This window comes from Leptidea sinapis, chromosome 19, assembly GCF_905404315.1.
Source record: "Leptidea sinapis chromosome 19, ilLepSina1.1, whole genome shotgun sequence".
In the NCBI taxonomy this organism is placed as follows: Eukaryota; Metazoa; Arthropoda; class Insecta; order Lepidoptera; family Pieridae; genus Leptidea; species Leptidea sinapis.
In genome coordinates, this window is record NC_066283.1 from 6,429,476 (window position 1) to 6,446,312 (window position 16,837).

Here is a 16,837-nt window from a genome sequence, read left to right on the forward strand (position 1 = left end):
ACCAAGAAGTCTTTGTTAAGAAGGTAGTAAGCATTTAGCCTACGCACCTTCTTGGTAAACGAACGATATAATTGTCAAATGTTTTATGTGTTGACATCTGTCTGAAAGAATTGTTTCGATTCCGTATTTGTTTCATATTATAATTATATTATACTCGTGTTTACTTCCACATCAGTTCATTATTCGTTAATAGACTTAAGTCAGGAAGGATACCACGGAAATTTTCTGTCCTTTGTAGAGCTTCTCGCGCGATATGATCACATTTTGCGGCAAGTTTTTGATATGCCCAAAGGTAATAATAATTATTTCTAAGTATTTTTATTGTTTTATTTTGCTTATTATTATTAATTACTGTCTAATATCAGGACTTTTTTGAAATTGTTTTTTTTTAATGTTGTTAGGATCTACAAGAGTGCAACAATTCAAAATGAAATGTTTGAGAGCTTGGGAACCATACTCGAAACCCATCTACTAGAACAAATTAGAATTATTATTAATATTAGCATCATTTTGGAAAATGGTTAGCAAAGAGTTCTTTGGCTTTGAGAGGACACCAAGAAGTCTTTGTTAAGAAGGTAGTAAGCATTTAGCCTACGCACCTTCTTGGTAAACGAACGATATAATTGTCAAATGTTTTATGTGTTGACATCTGTCTGAAAGAATTGTTTCGATTCCGTATTTGTTTCATATTATAATTATATTATACTCGTGTTTACTTCCACATCAGTTCATTATTCGTTAATAGACTTAAGTCAGGAAGGATACCACGGAAATTTTCTGTCCTTTGTAGAGCTTCTCGCGCGATATGATCACATTTTGCGGCAAGTTTTTGATATGCCCAAAGGTAATAATAATTATTTCTAAGTATTTTTATTGTTTTATTTTGTTTATTATTATTAATTACTGTCTAATATCAGGACTTTTTTGAAATTGTTTTTTTTTTTAATGTTTTTAGGATCTACAAGATATCTGAGTGCAACAATTCAAAATGAAATGTTTGAGAGCTTGGGGACCATACTCGAAACCCATCTACTAGAACAAATTAGAGTGTCACCGTTTTTTGCACCATAATGGATGATGACAGGACATATCGAAAGTAGATCAGATAAGCATTGTTTTGAGGTATGCAGAAATATCCAGATCGGAAAATGGACAGCCAATTGATACCTATAGCAGTAAAAGAGGTTGTAGTGTTTCTAGGCTTTTATGCAGCCATCAAACATGGCGCAGTAGATTTAGTCAACCAAGTGACAACATTAGTTATCAACAAAAATATTGATTTAAAAATGTGTGGGGCAAGGCTATGATGGAGCCTGTGTGATGAGTGGTGTGTATAATGGTGTACAAAAATATATTAAGGATATCCAGCCTAACGCAGAGTACGTACATTGTGCCACTCATAATTTAAGGTGATAAAGGGTGCCGTTGGCAGTTGTGTGAAAATAGAGATTTTTTTGCAACATTTCAAGATTTGTATAACTTTTTCGGTAACAGCGTCAAACGTTGGGATCTACTGTCATAATTCACTGGCGAATCGGACACCACTCTAAAAGAACTAAATTCGACTAGATGATCCAGTAGGGTCAATACGATATCTGCAATAAAACTTCGTTCTTTTGATATTATTAAAACATTATCAGAAAGAGTTCTAAAGAGTCCTAATAAAGATGAGCGTAGTGAAGCAGAGAGTATTAAAACAAAAATGCAAAATTTTGAGTTCGTGTTGCTTTGCGAATTCATGCACAGTGTATTGAACGACATCCATTACGCATCCAAAACTTTACAAAAATGCGACATCAATTTGGGCGAGGCGAGTAAAGTTTTAGCAGAGACCAAAGCAAAGTTGCAAATTTATAGAAATTATTTCGAATTATTCAAATGCAAAGCCAGTGAAACTGCAAGAAAGTATGATATTGATACCCATTTTCAAGGAAAAAGGCAAAGAAAAGTTAAAAAACATTTTGATGAATTAGCTGCTGATCACCGATTTCCAAACCGAGAAAAAATATTTAAAATTGAGATTTTCAATAATGTACTAGACACAGTACTATCTCAATTAGATACACGTTTTATTGGTATGAGTGCATTCTGTCATATATTCGATTTTCTAACACCAACATTTTTATTACATGTTGATGAAGCAACTTTATTACAAAAGTGTGACGAATTCCAAAGAAAATATTCAGATATACTTAATAGGCCATAGTTTTTCACTTCAATTTATTAATATTTACCACCTAGTTTTACCTCAACTAACTCAAGCATGGACTGTTTACCAATTATGTAAGGAAATAATGAGCAAATATGGAGTGCCGACCTATAGGAAGTATTTAAAGCAATGTTATTATTCTTTACAATTCCTGTCACTTCTGCAGCAGCTGAAAAGTCATTTAGCAAACTAAAAATAATAAAAAAATATGAAATAATATGGGCCAAACTCGATTCCGACATTGATCGCTAATAGCAATTGTAAACAAAATCGCATAAAGCCTGGATTTAAACGAAGTCATTGATAATTTTGCGAAAAGTAAAGTTAGGAAAAAATTGTTATAAACCCTTGAATCTTCTCTATTTCGTTTTATTTATATATATTGTTTTTATTTGTTGTTGTTAATGGTTTTCAATCTAATGTATGTCAAATTACATCTGGCGTCCCTCAGGGCTCACATTTAGGTCCCATATAGTTTAATATTATTATTAACGATATACTTATTCAATTGTTTTTTGACATCTTCTGTGAACTTTTATGCTTAAAATTCGCAAAGACGATGAGAAGATTCCCTGATTGATTGTAGGCTTCTTCAGGAGGACTTAGAAAGACTTATGCAATGGTGTAAATTTAAATAAGGAAAAATGTTACCAAGTAAAATTTACTCGAAAATCGAGCAATGTTATAAATACCATATAAAAGAACATACTTTAGAGACTTTGGAAGTTATTAAGGATCTTGGTGTGACTTTCGATAAAAAAATGACTTTTCTTCTCCATTTAGAAAACATAGTAAAACGTGCTTCTAAAATGCTCGGGTTTGTTATACGTAACACAAAAATTTTTAAAAGCTTAAAAATAAAAATGCTCCTTTATTTCAGTCTGGTTAGGAGTATGGTTCAGTTGTCTGGCGTCCTCACTATGCTACGCATATCTTAAGACTGGAACGTATTTAGAAGCGATTTCTGTGACATGTGGCTTTTAGTGCCGGTAAAGCAAAGAAAATTTCTTCTTACAAAGAAAGGCTGGCTATCTCTAAAATGACCACTGGATGAACGTAGAGAACTTCTGGATCTTCCGTTTACTCAAAAACTATTGGACGGCTTTATCGACTGCCCCACATTGCTAAATAAATTTAGTCTAAGAGTACCAGTAAGAATTTAATGTAAGCCTATTACTCCACTTAGTCCTCCACTTCGTCGAACGATCCTAGGTATTAATTCCCCAGTCCCACGATTATGTAAAAATTTAAATTCATACCCATAATTAAATTTAAATTCTTAATAGTCTGCTAACTTAAAGCATTGCTAATTCGCGCTCTTGTCTTCTTCTATTGTCAGAATGAGAAAAAACACTCCTTAGCGGCTGTTTAAAGTTAGCGGACCATTATGAATAAGGCGGTTAGAGCGTAGCTACGCTCTAACCCCCTTATTATAAGTAGCTACTTATACATATTTGCTGATTCCTTAGCCAAATTCCGCAAGTCCATTTGCAGCATCATTGGTAATCTTTATTAGTGTTATAATTGGAAAATTAATGTAACTGTGTATAACTATGTAACCTAATCATTTATTATTTAAAAAAAATGTTTAATTAGTAACTTATTCTACATAATACCTAATATTAATTATTTCTGTGAATGCTGTTTATTTGTAAGTAATCACTTCCTAGTTTTTAGTTCTACTTTTTTATATTTGTGTGTATTATTGTAAGTGATTGTAATTAAACCTAATAAATAAATAAATATCACACTAATATTATAAAGGCCTGCCAGGTTTGTGAGTGTGTGTTTGTTTCATCTTCACGCACAAATGGCGGGACCAAATGATAAAATATGCTATGCAGGAAGCTGACACCCTTGATTAACACAAAGGTTTTATATATGTATATACACTATTTATGTATAAAAATAAATAAAATAAGAAAAGAGTTTTCCTGGTGAACACTGCGAAAACAGGTATAGATAGAACAAAAAAAGCTAGATGCAATAATAGTATTTTTGCTGCTTCGTAGCGTCCACGCGGAGGACGTCGCGGGCATCAGCTAGTATATTTTATATTCAGTAAATAATTATTCTTAAGAAAACGGAAGAAATAATGCATACTATCTATATTATCATTATATAGGTTTATGACTCATAACAATCTTTTAATGAAAGCCGTGTCACCAACTAAACCTAAAAGATAAGTTAGCCTCATATTTTAAAAGCAACATTGGCATTTTCACTACTTAGAATTAAGAAAATCCGGTACAGGTAATTAAATATATTACTTTAACAAGTGAGATTCTTATTATTTTCTCTTTTATGCATGTTTAATGATGTAAGAGTAAAATGTTTCTAGGACTCTGCCATGTCATATAACTGTTTTATTTTATATTCTATAGTATATAATTTTCACTTAAATTTCTGATAATTTATTTATTACAGAAGTAGTAGTAAGTCAACAAACACACTTGGAGATAAATAAATAATATTACTGAGAAACTTGAATTTCTTTTTAAACTGTTCAATTTTAATGTTAGAAATTGTAACACTCAGCCACTTCTGTCAGAAAAATCTGAGTTACACTCAAGTTGCATCTAAAAAAGTTTAACTTCAAAAATTTTGCCTTAGAACTTTCTTGTTTGAGTGTAGATTTGGCGGATTATTGAATTTTAAATTTTTTATTGTAAAATGTTTGTTAAAAAACCAAAATTAAAGACTGAAATCAATTACAAATCTTTTATTGGCAGCTGTGCCTATGCATCAGCGATGGTCACTTCAACTTCGACACCTGGCTCAATATTGATGGAAGTAATCTGTTTCACAATCTCCGATGGCGAGTGAAGATCTATGACCCTTTTATGTATCCGCATTTGGAACCTGTCCCATGTTTTGGAACCTTCACCGCAAGGTGTCTTCCTTGTTGTTATTCTGAGGATCTTGGTTGGCATACGGACTGGACCCTGAAATATAATATTTAGAAAATATTTATAATTTTGTATAAATAATAATTCAATAAGAATGATAGGTAACTAAGATGTGGTTAACTAACAATAAATCATACATAAAGACCTCAACCTCATTGGCTTTAGGCTCTTGCTTATTCAGGGAAAGCTTTAATCCACTTGTGTAGTTCGCGGACTAAGTAGTTCAAAAGAGCAGACCCACAGATGAACTATTTCCCAGATCCCTCACACCTTAGTTCATTATCAATCCTACGGATGCTACATAGTATTAGTAATCTGAACTACGAATCCTTTTTCAAATCCCATTTATTATTATCTTGTGCAGGCTAATCATATAAAATATTCTGTACATTGTTGTCAGTAGGTATCTGATTTTGTTCACTAGCTATAATAGTTTTATTTTGAATCTGGGGATGTTCACTGTCAGTGGTGTAACTATATCATCTGGAGCCTGTGGCATTTTCTTTTGATGGGGCCCTATCATCAAAATCACCATGTTGTACTCAGTTTAATTTTAATAAACTTCAAGATTTTTAGCGTACTCAACTACATATTGTACATGTCCCACTAATGGCCATAGGCCTCCTCTCTTAGGCGAGAGGGAATGGTCTGTAGCCCCCACGCTAACCCAATGTGTATTAGAGACCTCACATTCATCCATAGAACACAATATCTCAATGCATTCATCATCTATTTGTCAGCTTTTCAAATCAACATCTTTTTGTTTAGGTTGATTGAAATACTTAACGATTAACTCTAAATTGTATTAAAGTCTTTAGCTGTTGTCTCACTTTGGATTTTAAGCAAAAATTATAAAAATATACTTTTCAAATAAAATACTGGTACTGTAAAAAAATATATTTGAGCTTGCGGACTCTTGGGCCACGGCCCTCTTGGGTCAGGGGCCTGTGGCACTGTGCCAGCCGTGCCACCCTATCGTTCCGCCACTGTTCAATGTAGTTTGCAGTTCTTTAGTAAACCAGCGGAAGAGCCAGATCGGGTGAATGATCAGAATCAGATTTAAGAAAGGAACTAACAAACTAAAAGATCAACCTAGTTTGTTATGGAGCTGCTTACTAAATTGACCACTCCCAGTCGCAAACTATTATGTGCAAGTCTAATCCAGAATAGCAGGAAATCACAGTATATTAATTTTGTTGAGTTCAAAATCTTAAATTTAAACAGAGGATCCTTTTGCACTGTTACAAGCCATCAATGATGGAGTACATTTGTATACTTAATATGTAATACCTAATTTGTATCTTTGTTTCCATTTCGTGATCCTATAAGACTTCGAGTACCCCACATTAGAACCACTTGAAAAACTGTCATGCTATGTATTTAGAAATATTTAATAAATTACCAAAAGAAATAAGAGAGGAGACAGTGTTAAATAGATTTAAATTATTAACATTATTAAAAATATATTGTTTTTACTCAATAAATGAATATTATCAAACAAAGTGGTAACTGGCACCAATAATATTATATTTAGTTGTGATTATTTTTACTACATTATATCTTAGCATTTCATTTATTATTGTAAATGTGTATTGTAGGGTCTTTTAGTAGGCTTTACATTAATTAAATTAAATGTAGCAGTAATTATTGATTATGTTAGGTTTATAATATTGTGAAGTGAAACCACAAAAATATTTTCATGTCTGTCAAGACGAAACATGTGCCTGCTCTTAAATTTGTAACAACTTCACTTGTGAATGTTTCTGGCAAATAAAGAACTTTGTCTTTGTTTAATTTGATAGTAATTCTTGTAAAACAGAGCTGTAGCTAACTTATGAGCAGAATGCATTATAAGATATACACACCCTGCACTTTAGAAAGCTGTTATTTAGCACTAAAATTATCACAAACACAGATATATGTATACTGAGTTTTGATCATAGTGCATGCCTGTTATGATTACGAATTTTGGAGGATTAACTTAATTCCGTTCGAGTGACTCTGGTTTAATTAGGTGTAGAACTCATTGTAAATAATAACTCGTAATATTAAGAGCTCACTGAAGCTAAATGTGGAATATGTTTTGATTTAAGCTAACATGCATGGGCGGGAACTTGAATATGATAACTAACCTTAACACGCAACTTTTGCTTTTTCGCACCATTAATTAGATCCGAGCAGACCTTTTCAAGGGACCGCACATTTCTAGATGTCAAAGTAATACGGATGCGATGTACTGGGGAAACTTCAGCCTGGGGCTTCTCAATGTCTTTTCCTGCTACTACGGCGGCCGCCTGAAATTATATTTTAGAAATAAATTATATGTACAGCTAATTACAGTTACGTTGATACTAATATTATAAGCAATAGTAAATAAATATTCTTACAATATTTTACTGATTTTTTTTACCAACTTTCAATATCACACGTGTACATATAACCTATACTATAATTGAATAGTATGGGTTGTACTTATTCTTAAACGCTAAATAAATAACCTCGTGTAAGAACAATATAGCTTACCATTATTAGTATATCCCGGTCGAGTTAAACAATTTAAAATTAATAAAAATTGCTCAGCGCTGAACCGGAATACGCCTATCCTGGAACTTGACGTATGTACGAAAGATCAAAGAATTGAAATTTGAAAACAATCATCCAATGACGTTGACATCTGCCTCTAAACCAGAAGCCTTTGAAAATGATAAAAAGTAAAACAAAAAATAGTAGGATGATACGTATTGGAAAATAGAAAAGGAAGAGAATATAACAAAAATGAAGTATATCGCTATGGGGCAGCGCTGCCGATATTAATATAATATTTGTACTGCAGAAGAGGGCTATTCGCGCTATTTATAACTTAGGTCTTCTCAATAAATTCTTGATAATGAAATGTATGTTCATAGGCACATAAGTGACTTTGCTATAAACTGTCATAACCATAATGTAAACACCAGGAACAGACAAAAGCATATAATGCCCATGCATATATTCGGCTAAGTCGAGTTAGTATGTCTTTGGTGGGGCGATGTATAAGCTTTTACAACAAGATCCCAGAAAACGTTCAAAACAAAAGTATTACGTTATTCAATAGAATTGTAAAAAAACGTTTGTGTGGTAAAGATTACTATAACATAAATGACTTTCTTAATGACCACATTTGGGAATGGGGCGACCACCCTCAGGCTATTAAATAATAAGTTTAATTTTACAATGTTACTTTGTATACATATTTTTTGATGAAAAAAAGCCCGCTGAGTTTGTTGCGCCCGTTCTTCTCAGGCCTGAGGCATTCATTTTGGAATTGGTGGTAGATTTTTTGACTTTTAATTAGTGATGTAACATCAGAGTGCACATACAAAGAGAAACAAATTCACCAAATAACAGTACCACTTCGTTTTGTTTCATTTGGCAGGTTCCTTAAAAAAATAGGCAGGAACAGAATGTCTCTTTATCTTTCTCAAGTTTTACTGGTGCTAACTCATTGATAATTCAAACTTAGAAACGATGAACTTGAAAGCATTATTCCATCATTCCAAATAATGCGCATGGGCTTTGTACGGGGAGTGCCCACGGACTGGTCAGCGAGGATGTTATCGAAAATGTGTCAGTGCCTAGTGGTTGTGGTAAGGCAGTGGTTCCCAACCTATTCTTCGCATTGGACCATTTTTTTTTTATTGTTAGCAGGGATCACGATATACAAGAAATTTAAACTTAATCAATCCGAAAATAAACTTTAATCAAAAAGTAGAATTTAAGAATTTCATTGCATATGCATTGTATTCTAAAGGCATACAGAAAGAGTCTTCGAAGCTAGCGCCTGACGGTGGATGATACAATGCGTTGTTGTGGCCTTAGAATACTTATGTTTTATTAACCTTGCCAGACCAGAGCGTGATCCCAACATTGCTGGCCAGAGCGCCATCCGTACAGATTCAGTGTCTCCCAGCTAATGTTATGTTTCTGAAAATATTCCGATATTGTTTTCATGACGTCGATACCTTTTGAATTTGTTTCCAGTTCTCGTGAAATCAATGATTTTGCGCAATGTGAAGCGCGCACGTATTAAAAATTGGTTCGCGGTCCGCGGACCATGTTCTGACTCCTTCGTAGACCACTGGTTAGGAACCACTGTGGTAAGGTTAGACGAATAAATTATAAGACTATAGTGGAAGGTTCTCCTGTCGGGAAACCTCCTCAAAATTCTACAAATAACTTATATTCATTTGTTTTGAGACCTTACCAGTAGAACTATACATATACCCAACGATACCATGTTTCAACTGATGTCGATTTGGACATACAAAATTACAATGCCGATCAAAATTTTAATGTTACAAATGCGGTTATGAACACACTGATGATACCCGTAACAATAATGAGGAGAATGTTACTTGTTGCTTTTGCACAGATTATCATTTTGCTGTTAGTAGATCTTGTCCAGAGTATAAGCGTCAAAAACAAATTAAAATTTCTATGGCACAACAATGCATCTCATATGGGGAAGTAGCAAAATTGTTTCCTCCAATTACTAAATCCTATGCTTTTATAGCAGGAAGACCCTCAGTTTCTTATAATACTCCAGTCCATCTATCTACTCGCTCTCAGTCATCTCATCAGTCACAGCCAAATAGTTCATATGAACGAATAAAAAATACACCCCGTCACGAGGCTCATCAAAATATAATCAAAAAATTTCATACTCCTACAACCCAATACGGCTATGCATTGAAAAATACTTCCACATTGACTGCATCAGATATCATTCTAATTCCCATTCAGACATTAACCCAGCTTAATATTAAGATACCATACAACGTTGCATCTATAATCGATATGTTCAACAATCTAGAAGCCATAAAAAATGGCAGTACTTCAAAAATTTCTGCCATGAAACTGTAGAAGTGGAATGTTTAAAAATCGGAAATTTATACCTACTTAATAAGAAAGTATAAAGCTTGTTTATTTGCACTCTCGGAGACTTGGCTAAAGCCAGGCTCTCCTTTTAAAATCCACGGATTTTCTTCCTTGATAGGTTTAATGGGTATGGTGGTGCCGCTTTAATTATCAGAAACACTATCTCTTTCTATCCTCTATCACTTCCTACCTATAGTCATTTTTCCGTGGTAGGAGCGCAGATAAATAATATTTGTGTAGTTCCTTTATATATATCTTCCGCTTATTCTTCAGCTCTTCACTACTTTAACAGTCATATCACTCTTCTTTCTCGTCCTTTTACAATTTTAGGAGATTTCAACCCCCATAATATTTCTTGGGGATGTTATATCTCCACATATTGTGGTAAAATGTTGTTAGACATACTTGAATCTCATAATATTTGTATACTTCATTATGGTTCTCCAACCAGACGCACAGGACCAAATGAAAATAATAGTGCAATAGATATTTTATCTCTTTGTTCCCCAGGTTTAACTTCATGTATGACATGGCATACATTATCTAACTCATATGGAATTGATTATTTCCCAATTATTGTTTCATTTCCGACTAATGATTCTCGTTACTTATAAAGCTCTCACAGAAAGCCAAAATTATGGGAAAACTAAAAAATACCGTAGACCTTAATGTTTCGAATTTACCCAATTTATCACATGGAGTTAAAAATTGTAGCAATCCATTTACAAGTGCACTCCTACAAGCAGCAGCTGCAGATGAAACATTCCATTTGAAGGAGTCACCTAGTGGCCATATCCGTTCAAAACCGTTTTTCAATGTTATTATTATAACAATTAACGAAAAAAAGATGAAAATAATTAGAAAACTAGAGAATTATACAAAAAAAATATATATCCCTTCTCCATCTTGGTCGTATAAAGAATGTATTAAAATAGTTAAATTAAGAAAGGAAACTGAGAAACGGTGCAATAGAGACGTCAGACGAGAACGATAACGCCGTGTCTGATGACATGAAAAAAAATAAGCGAAACATTTCTGGATAGTCTAGCTCCACTTTCAGTTCGAGAACACAACCATTTTTGTAGTAATTTTCCTTCGTACATCTCCCATTCCGACTATACATTATATTGCAAATATTGAAAAATATAATGCCAATAATCATTTTATTCTGTTGTTAAAGAAAACTGGCCTGGTTGGCATCATATATATACCGATGCGTAAAAACACAAACCAGAAGATTTTGTACGAGTAGGAGTTTATCATGCCCAATTTATATTGTACAAAAAATAAAGTGCCGAACTCATACGTCAGTTTTTACCGCTGAATGTCTTGGCATCGCCAAAGCATTAAATTATGTTTTGCTTTGTAAACTTAATAGTTGTAACTAAAGTGATTCCAGGAGTGCATTACAGGCTCTTTTGAGATTTCCCTTCAAATCAAAATATTTTTTCCTATTATAGCAGATATAAGAAGTAAACTATACGAGTGTTCATCAAAAGCTCTTTCAGACACTTTTGTCTGGATACTTAGACACTGGCATAATAGGTATAATGAAACAGCCGTGCAAATGAAGCTGTGGTGTGTCAAATTCCACTCTAAGATATATACTCAGGATTTAGCTGATCTTCCTGGTCTTTATCTCATGGACTCCTGGGACAGAAAGTAGCATTTAAAGGCAAAAATTATTGCGTAATTCAACAAATAATTCCTAACAAGTCATGGTTCCCTGTCATTAAAATTGATAAAATCATTACCACCATATTGACAAGAATGCGCCTTGGACTCACCACTTGTCCGGCCCACCTTGCAAGGTTTCAAATGTATTATAGATAGTCCACAATGTGAATGCCAATATGTCTTTGGAGATCTGGATCACTTATTCTTTTCATGCCCTAAATATGACCGAATTTCCTTTTTAGATACTTTTGATATGTGACCCTTTCCCCACTTCTATAAAAATCCTCCTGATTTCTGTTGAATATTAATATTAAATAGTATACTTTCTAAATATATTTATGGCAATAATATTAAATCGTAAATAATGAATATTATCTATTATAATGTATTTTATCTGTAATTAATAGTTTTCATCTATATTTTTTTGTGTCTACTTATTGCATAAAGTACAAAGAGTTGTACATTTTTGTAATGTGATTCGTTTCTCTAGCTTAAAATAAATAAAAACACTATGAAGTACAACATGCAAGAAAACTTCCAATACAGTGAATCAATGAAAGAAAATTTGAAGCTGGCGGATGCACGGAAAGTGCGAGGCACGGCGTTTGCACTTAGAACATTTCTTGATTCATACAATACCATTACATTAAAATTAATTTGTCAACTTGTCTATAGCGGGCACTGATTGACACACATACTCGCTTCGCTCGCCCGCCTACACAGTAGGTAGCCGCCAATCGCCATGTTGTTTATTAATTTATTTGCCGCCATCGCTTTGCTTATGCATCATTGTTGAGTATATAGGTACTGATTTCCGTTTATTTCCTTAAAATGCAAAGACCATAGTTCCAAATTGACTGACAAGATATTTACTATATCTACGATGATATTTATACCTATGTAATTGGTGCAGTCCATCAATAAAATACTCCGAGGAGCAATTTCGATGCACGATGAGGAGGATATAATGCAAACATTCGCTATAAAGTATTACAATAAAGAAGAAGGAAATAATATTATGTTTTTTATTATTGAGTAATTCTGCCATTAAATTTATGGCGGAATTCCTGTATAAAATTAATATTACAATTAAAATAACCATAATACATGTATTTATGTTATACGTATATGTAGGTATAACCGAGGAAAGTTTCGTCAACTGGAAATTGACTGACAACTCTATACCTATATTATATAATGTACTCTGTGGTGCGAGGCATGTCTCCAAAACGGAGTGAAATTAAAAAAAAAACAACCAATGCAATGTCTTCTGGGGCGGGAACGAGTGAACGAAGGAAGGCGCGCTTATACAAAAAAAATTGTTTAAATTATTGTTCATAGTGCATATATTTTTCATACTTGTAAATTGTTTATCCTGGTTTATAAATATTCGATTTTTGTATATATAAATTGTTAAGTGCGCTTCCCCATCGCCATGGGGAAGCGTACAGGTAAAAGGCCGAAGAACGGCCAGAGCGACGCAGAACCAGCAGACGAACTTCCCCTATCCGAATCCTCGGTATCTGACGCGGAGGTGACTGAACGTCTCATTGTAAGAAGAAAGGATAAAGAGAAGTATACCCCTTATAGAGCGACAAATTATTATAGGTTATACGACGAAAATTCAAATAAGAAGGAATTTATTGTATTTCTCAATCGCAAGCAGGGTGAAGTCAAAATATCAGACAAGGACAGGTTGGGTCTGTCAAATGGAATCAGGAGGCATTGCGTATCGGGTGTGTTGCACCTGAGGTCCGTTAATGCTTTTAAAGTTGGTGTTACCTTTGACCTGCCTAACAATGCGAATGTATTTTTAAAAAATGAAAAGTTACTTAGCGAGTTGGAGATGGTTGCCTCAATTCCGGCTTCTGAAACGGAGGTCACTGGAGTTCTTACTTCTGTTCCCACTGATTACTCCAACAAAAAAATTCATCAATTAATTGCATCGAGTAAAAAAGTTATTGCTGTGAGAAGGTTCATGCGGCGAGTAAAGGACCCACAGGGTGTTGTCTCCTTTGTTCCAACGCAAACTGTTGCAGTCACATTTGCATCAACGTTGTTACCTGAGTATGTAACACTTGATCACTGGAGGCATGAGGTTAATGTATATGTACCCCCTATTAAACAGTGTCTACGCTGTATGAAATTTGGCCATATTGCTAAATTTTGTAGAAACAATGAAGTTTGTTCCATATGTTCTGACAATCACAATTTTAAAATGTGTCCAAAAACTTTAACAAAATGTGCCAACTGTGGTGGAGATCACATAGCTATCTCATCTACCTGTCCTCTGAAAAAACAAAAAATTGAAGAAAACAAAGTGAAGTCCCGTAGTGTTAGATACTCAGATCTCTTCAATGAATCTGCTTTCCCTCAATTAAACTCAAAGTATATTGACACACACCTGAGCAATCTTATAAAATCTGACAAATTTATGAACCTCTTGGTTGAAGCAGTTTTACAAATTTGTACAAATAAAGATAAGTTAACTATAAATTCAAATAGTATTAAGGAAATTCTGAATAACACTTTTAGAAAAAAGACACCTAGTTAATTGTTACTATGGATACATTGAATATAGTGCAGTGGAACGCTCAAAGTATTATTAGTAATAGGCTTATTTTTACAAGGTTTTTATATGAAAATCATATCCATATTGCTATAATTTCGGAAACTTGGTTAAAACCACATCAGTATTTTTTAATAAAAGGCTATAACACAATAAGGAATGATTGTGGTAATAAACACAATGGTGTAGCAATTTTTATTCATAATAATATCACATTTTCTAACATAAATACATATTATGATAGTGCTCTACAAAATGTTTGCATTAAAATTAAAATTAATAACAAAGAACTGAGTATTGTGAGTTTTTACAGTCCTTCCAATTCAAATCCTCCATTTAATAAAAACAATTTAAACAGTTTAATTAAGTCCATTCCAGAGCCAATGATATTTGCAGGTGATTTCAATGCTCATCACATGTTGTGGGGATGTGTTGATACATTGCCTCGAGGTAAAGATGTTTTAGAGGTTATAGATGAGAATGGTCTTGTTATTCTGAATAATGGTCAAGCTACCACAATAGGATCTCCATCTTGGCGTCCTAATGCTCTTGACTTGACTTTGGTAACTCCATCTTTGGCTCTTTTATGTGACTGGTCAGTTATTGACAGTCCTCTGGGCAGTAGTTATCATCTCCCTGTAATAATAAAAATGGCAGTAAGTAGTGATAGTATTAGTTTGCAAAACACATTATGTAATAATCTACATTTGCCCACTCACCCTAATTATAAGCAGGTGAATTGGAATATGTATAGTAACTTAGTTGTTTCTTATTTGGATGATATTAAATTTGACACTTTATCTTCAATAGATGCTTTTAATTCCTTTTGTAATATTTTACTTTCTGCTGCCAAGCAGTCAATCCCTAGCTGTCTGTTTTCCAAAAGTTCTAATAGTAATAATGCTACTAGTTCTTGTTCACAAAAATCTTTTAAATATCCTTGGTCGCCTTGGTGGAATCAGAGGTGTACAGAAGCAGTTTTAAATGCTAAAAATGGTTACATTAATTTTAAAAACAACTCCACTGATGAAAATTATGTGGAGTTTAAGAGATTGCGGGCTTTAAAAAAACTTATCTTAAAAAGTGAAAGAAGAAATAGCTGGATAGGCTTGTGCAATTCATTTAATCGTTGTACTCCTTTGTCTTCAATTTGGAAATACATGCGCAAATTTAACAAAACTTACATTCCTGACAGTGTGTTGAATGATAGTTGGATTCCAGATTTTCTACAAAAGTATACTTCTGACTTTGTATCAAATGAGTTAACTAACTATGTAAATGTTGTTAATGATAGTAATAAATATTTGATAGAGCCTTTTTCTTTACAAGAACTAAACTCCGCTTTATTTACTAGAAGAGATACATCTTTCGGTCTTGATACCATTCCATATATTTTACTCAAAAAACTTAATTGCCACAGTCTCAACATCTTTTTAAATAATCTTAATCGCCTATGGAAGGAGAATACTATTCCTGCAGAATGGAAAACAGACTGTTTAATCCCAGTTTTAAAGCCAGACAAAAATAAAATGTTACCTGACTCTTATAGACCTATAGCTCTCACGTCTTGTGTTGGGAAGATATTTGAGCAGCTTCTAAAACAACGTCTCGAGTTCTTTATAGAACAAAATTGTCTTTTGCCTAATAATCAGTTTGGTTTTCGCAAAGGTCGGTCTTCTAGGGAGAGTATAGCGCAGTTACAGCTTGATGCGCATCAATGTTTAGCAAGTAATCAATATCTTTTGTCTGTATTTTTTGACATCTCAGGTGCCTTCAATAGTGTAAATATTGCCGTGCTTTGTGACGAGTTATCAATGTTAGGGATACCAGGTAAAATAATAAATTGGATGCAATCCTTTTTGACTGACAGAAAAGTATATGTAAAATTTAATAAACATTTGTATGGACCACGACTTTCTTCTCTAGGTGTTTGTCAGGGGGGAATATTGTCTCCTTTAATTTTTATTATGTACATAAGACGATTGAACCTTATTTTGGGGCCAAATATAGTAAACCTACAGTATGCAGATGACTTAGTCGTCTATGTATCGGGAGTTGATCTGATTAATTTAGCCGCTACTATTAATAAAGCACTTGTAAATTTATATCAATACTTTTCTTATCTTAATTTAAATGTAAATCCAACCAAATCAAAAGTCTTTGTGATTGGTCGAAAACGCACCATATTGCCTCCCATTTTATACAATGGCATTCCACTGCCTATTTCATGTGACATAAAATTTCTAGGTGTAACATTTACTCCAAAACTTTCTTGGAAAAAATATACAGATAGTGTTATAATTAAAGCGAATAAAGCTTATAATGTATTAAAATCCTTGTGTGCAACGTCGTGGGGAGCGGACCCTAAAATATTGTTAATTTTGTATAAATCGCTTATTCGTAGTCATTTTGAATATGGCTTTCATTGTTTCGCCGCAGACAGCAAAATTGTTAATAGTCTGGATAAAATACAAAATAAATGTATGCGTACAATATTGGGTGCACTTAAAACTAGCCCAATAGCTGCTATGCAAATCGAGGCCAACCTTCCTCCTT

General features: G+C 33.5%; 1 protein-coding gene and 2 long non-coding RNA genes across 4 annotated transcripts; 1 reads left to right on the top strand and 2 right to left on the bottom strand.

Moving 5' to 3' along the window:
- Positions 1–2,567, top strand: LOC126970041 (uncharacterized). Of its 2 annotated transcripts, none has more exons than XR_007730524.1 (2): positions 1–292; positions 956–2,567. It is a non-coding gene; the product is annotated as an uncharacterized LOC126970041 (long non-coding RNA). The 2 variants fall into 2 exon arrangements; XR_007730523.1 differs by lacking the exon at positions 1–292 and adding an exon at positions 535–844.
- Positions 2,568–4,916: 2,349 nt separating this feature from the next.
- LOC126970032 (40S ribosomal protein S20) lies at positions 4,917–7,809 on the bottom strand. The gene is made up of 3 exons (XM_050815714.1): positions 7,642–7,809; positions 7,251–7,412; positions 4,917–5,154 (listed from the first exon to the last, which is right to left on the bottom strand). Exons 1-3 carry the CDS (start codon positions 7,642–7,644, stop codon positions 4,948–4,950), a joined length of 372 nt encoding a protein of 123 aa, XP_050671671.1. The 5' UTR covers positions 7,645–7,809; the 3' UTR covers positions 4,917–4,947.
- Positions 7,810–14,470: 6,661 nt separating this feature from the next.
- Positions 14,471–16,061, bottom strand: LOC126970043 (uncharacterized). Its single transcript, XR_007730526.1, has 3 exons — positions 15,818–16,061; positions 15,001–15,268; positions 14,471–14,917 (listed from the first exon to the last, which is right to left on the bottom strand). It is a non-coding gene; the product is annotated as an uncharacterized LOC126970043 (long non-coding RNA).
- Positions 16,062–16,837: the final 776 nt, after the last annotated feature.